The sequence below is a fragment of the Gouania willdenowi genome, chromosome 8 (assembly GCF_900634775.1).
Source record: "Gouania willdenowi chromosome 8, fGouWil2.1, whole genome shotgun sequence".
Taxonomy (NCBI): domain Eukaryota; kingdom Metazoa; phylum Chordata; class Actinopteri; order Blenniiformes; family Gobiesocidae; genus Gouania; species Gouania willdenowi.
Window position 1 is genome coordinate 23,808,620 of NC_041051.1, and position 4,071 is coordinate 23,812,690.

Here is a 4,071-nt window from a genome sequence, read left to right on the forward strand (position 1 = left end):
TCTCAATTTTTCTGGCAAAAGCTCACACATAGTTTCCAACCTTTCCAGGGCCCCAAACCTGAGTTAAAACATGATTTTAGAAGAGTCATGTAAGTGTTCCATAAGGAACGATGTGAGTTAAGCTCCCTAAATGACACACAAGGGTTTTCAATCATTTATCCTATCTTCAGTTAATTTGTGCAACATTTTCCAAAAAAAAAAAAAAAAAAACACTTGTCGCCTTTCTATTGGATTTAATTTGACTTATCATTGCCAGAGTTTCAACATAAAAACTCTAAACCTCAATAAACCAATATATAACGGATTATGTATTATGAATCCCGTTATCCTTGATGAGATTAGCCCGGTATAATAACTGTTTTATCAGGATTTATTCCATGCTACAGCCTAATCCCGACCAGGATAAAAACTCAGGCTTTCAGCTGATATCATATATAATTTTCTATCAGTTATGGTAATAAAGACACATTGTTGTGTAAGATAGTGTTAGAGCTCAAAGCAATGTTGATGTCATATGTTTGTGCACATTTAAAATAAATCACATTAGTGTATATGGGATATGTGTGAATAATAAAAAGCTTTACTAACAATAATGATAATAAATATTCAGAGATTTTTTTTTATGATAACAGGACAGTGGAATATTTCCCCATACTATGGATATTAGTTTGATAATGATCATGAAATAGCCGTATTTTTAATTTGTTTTAATTATTACTTGTGTGTCATAAAAGCGCAGGTAGGAGATGAAAACTTGAGTTTATAAAAGTGCATTCAGTGGAAAATATCATGTGCACCCTCAGTGCACGTGGCAAATTATATTGTCGTCTGAATGTTAAGAAACAATTCATCAAATGACTGAAAAGTACTCAGTTAATAATGTAATTGTTTCGGATTCAAATAATATACTTTGTGTAGTAAAAATATGCCAAAAATAATTTGATTTATCATCACAATATGATATGTATATTTATATTTCATTTCTATGTTTTTAAACAATTTTTCAGAAAAATATGAGTAAACGTGAAAAATAAGAGAAGCCTTTTACTCTTTAACTTCACCAATGCTTTTGTCTGCTGATTTTTTTTAAGCACTTTGAGTGGCACGTTGTACGGAAGGCGCTTTATAATTAAAGTTGGTTTTGATCTGACGTTTATGTAGTGCAAAACGTTATAAACCTGCGTAAGAAGATTTTTTTTAAGCAATGTTTGACCGACACGGAAACATGGTTTTATATCAAATCAAGAATAGTTTAATAGTCTGAAAACAAAGTTTAAAAATCCATTATAAGCTTTCGTTAAAGCTTCAAGTGAACGAATGATAAATGTTGCTTAAGCACAAGAAAGAGGGCAGGAACTAAGTTTTTCTTTAAAAAACAAACAAAAAACAAACAAACATGTATTCAAATGGTTTCATTTGCAGCTCCCTTTTACAAATCTGCTCAGATTAGGTCAATATTTTGTAAAAATACTGAAATAAATGAAGGAAACAATGACTATACTCTTTGCTTTGTGTTTTTAATTTTTTAGGCTACAGTAAAAATCCGGAGGTTTAACAGGCACAAGCCTCGTGCGTTTTTACGCACAGAAAGAACACGTTCCTGTCATGATTTTATTTCGTTTCTGGGATTAGGATCACAGTTCATCCAATCATTCACGGTGCAGTGACACAAAAAGCTGCAACAAAAATCATATATTCATATAAAAATTATGTGACACTCAGGAAACTAATATATGCTGTCTCAGTAGTCGTGTCTTAACCAATCACGTGATTCCTCGGTCTTATCCAATGGACAGACGCCCTCCCTTTTCTCCGGGTCGCTGCGTCAAAGCTGCAGCTGAGATGTAACCAGAGGTGCGTCAGGTTCTCTGGACTTAATGCCTGGGGGCGCGCAACCGTGCGTAACGCTACAGTCAAACGCGCACTGCACGTGCTATGGCAGCGTGGAGCACAGGAAGAGTGCAGCCGCTAATGTTCGGGTCAGCCAGCATTCCAACAGCATCCAACCTCCTGATCCATCAAATGTGAGCATCCGAACCACAGACAGTCAGGCTGAGGAACGGAATCGAGCGGAGTGGGAAAGGCGCGTGCACATGAGCGCCCCTCTGCTGCTCAACTCTCACTGGCCCGTGGACACTGTAATGTTTGTGTATGACAACAACCTGGAAGACGTGAGCAAAAACATGGAGGGGCTGGTCGGAAGTAGTAACTTCGCCGCGTGCACGGCAGCGAGCCAGTGCCGCAACATAATGGCGCATTCTGCAGCAGCTGCGGCTCTGGGGGGCCACGCGCCCGGCCTGGTCCACTCCTCCAGCAGCTACTCCACCGTGGACGCGCCCACACCGGGCTCCAGTGAGGCGGTGGCGTTGCCTCCTTCAGGCAAACCGTCCCATCACAGCCCGTCGACCGCCTTGCCCTACGGCTACTTTGGAAACAGCTACTACCCCTGCAGGATGGCCAGGGGACCCCTCAAGTCCTGCACGCAGGCGGCTGCGGCCGGGGCGGCGCTGAGCGCGCAGTACATGGACACGACGATGAACTCCGATGAATACACGAACCACCGGGCCAAGGAGTTCGCCTTTTACCACGGCTACGCCAGCCCGTACCAGTCCATGGCCAGCTACCTGGACGTGTCCGTGGTGCAGACGCTGGGCTCCGGGGAGCCGCGCCACGACACTTTGCTCCCCATGGACAGCTACCAGCCGTGGGCACTGACTAACGGCTGGGGGGGTCAGATGTACTGCCCCAAAGAGCAGAGCCAGGCAGGACATCTGTGGAAATCTGCTTTAGCTGGTAAGATTCATTCACAAGAAACATGATGTAGTGCATTTAAAGCAAATTGATGTGTGTGTTAAAACAAAGCTCGTGCTCATGTAATGTTGGTATAATAATATATGGAACCCTCAGGCTTCTTTTAAACTGTGAGCAAGTTTTGTTTTAACACGATTTATTTCACGTTTCGCATGAAGTTCAAATTAAAATAATCAAATAACTCCTTAAAGGCCCATTTAGTGTTTAAAGCTGTCAAAACGTCATTGAACAACAGCCCTTTGTCTTTAGGTAATTTAACCATGACTGCTTTGCATCAGGGTGTATAGAATAGAGTTAAATCTAAAACGCCAGAATAATTTAGTGAAACGAGAAAAAAACACAAACCGTATATTTCAATATAATAAAAGACATAGGAAAGAGGAAGTGCCTGATATTTGACAAATTTCAACATATTGTTCAATAGGATTAGGTTAATCAGCCCAATTTCCCGATTCAATTTGATTACAAACCGATTTTTGATATTTAACAATTAGATTTTTGATTATTGATATTTTATTTAACACTTTCCAGTACCTTCAATATTCTACAGTGTAATTAAAATATCCAAAAAAAATTAGGATCAATCATCATGGCTTTTATTATAATTAGATAATTTTTATAATCGTTTTTTTTTTCCCCAAATTAAAAATCGATTCATAATCGTCAATAATATAATGACGATTAATCGTTTATATATTCTTTTTCACCACCCCTAGTGTTAACGTGTGTGTGTGTGTTCCTGTCAGACGTGGTCGCGCACCAACACGACGGCTCTCCTTTCCGCCGCGGCAGAAAGAAGCGGATCCCCTACACGAAGCTGCAGCTGAAGGAGCTGGAGAAAGAATACGCGGCCAACAAGTTCATCACCAAGGACAAGAGGAGGAAGATCTCTGCAGTGACCAACCTGTCGGAGAGGCAGATCACCATCTGGTTCCAGAACAGGAGGGTTAAGGAGAAGAAGTTCGTGTCCAAAGTGAAGAGTAGTAGTAGTAGTAGTAGTAGTAGTAGTCATGCGCCATAGCGCAGATCAAAGGACTGAGAAAAGATGATGGAAATACACAAAGTGTTCGTGGTACGTGTGCGTGTTTATAGGGTATGAACATCCAAATGAATCCAAACGCTGTGATCAAATCCTTCCACAGACTGTAAATATATACGGCCTCTCTCGTCTGCTTTGGTGTAAATGTGTTTTACATGTATCTTATATAATTGTGTTGTTCTTTATAGCTTAGTAAGTCCCTGTTTATATTGCCTGTAATC

The 4,071-nt window shown here is 40.4% G+C and overlaps 1 protein-coding gene across 1 annotated transcript; it reads left to right on the plus strand.

The window, feature by feature from the left end:
* Positions 1-2,093: 2,093 nt before the first annotated feature.
* hoxb13a (homeobox B13a) lies at positions 2,094-3,832 on the plus strand. Its single transcript, XM_028456139.1, has 2 exons — positions 2,094-2,793; positions 3,558-3,832. The coding sequence occupies exons 1-2, from the start codon at positions 2,094-2,096 to the stop codon at positions 3,830-3,832; spliced, it is 975 nt and encodes a 324-aa protein (XP_028311940.1).
* The last annotated feature ends 239 nt before the right edge of the window (positions 3,833-4,071 follow it).

Excerpts from the sequence above, each read along its gene's own strand:
- hoxb13a (XM_028456139.1), top strand. The coding sequence starts at position 2,094 with ATGAGCGCCCCTCTGCTGCTCAACTCTCACTGGCCCGTGGACACTGTA. Across the intron at positions 2,794-3,557 it reads GTGGAAATCTGCTTTAGCTG|ACGTGGTCGCGCACCAACAC; the intron begins GTAAGATTCATT and ends TGTTCCTGTCAG.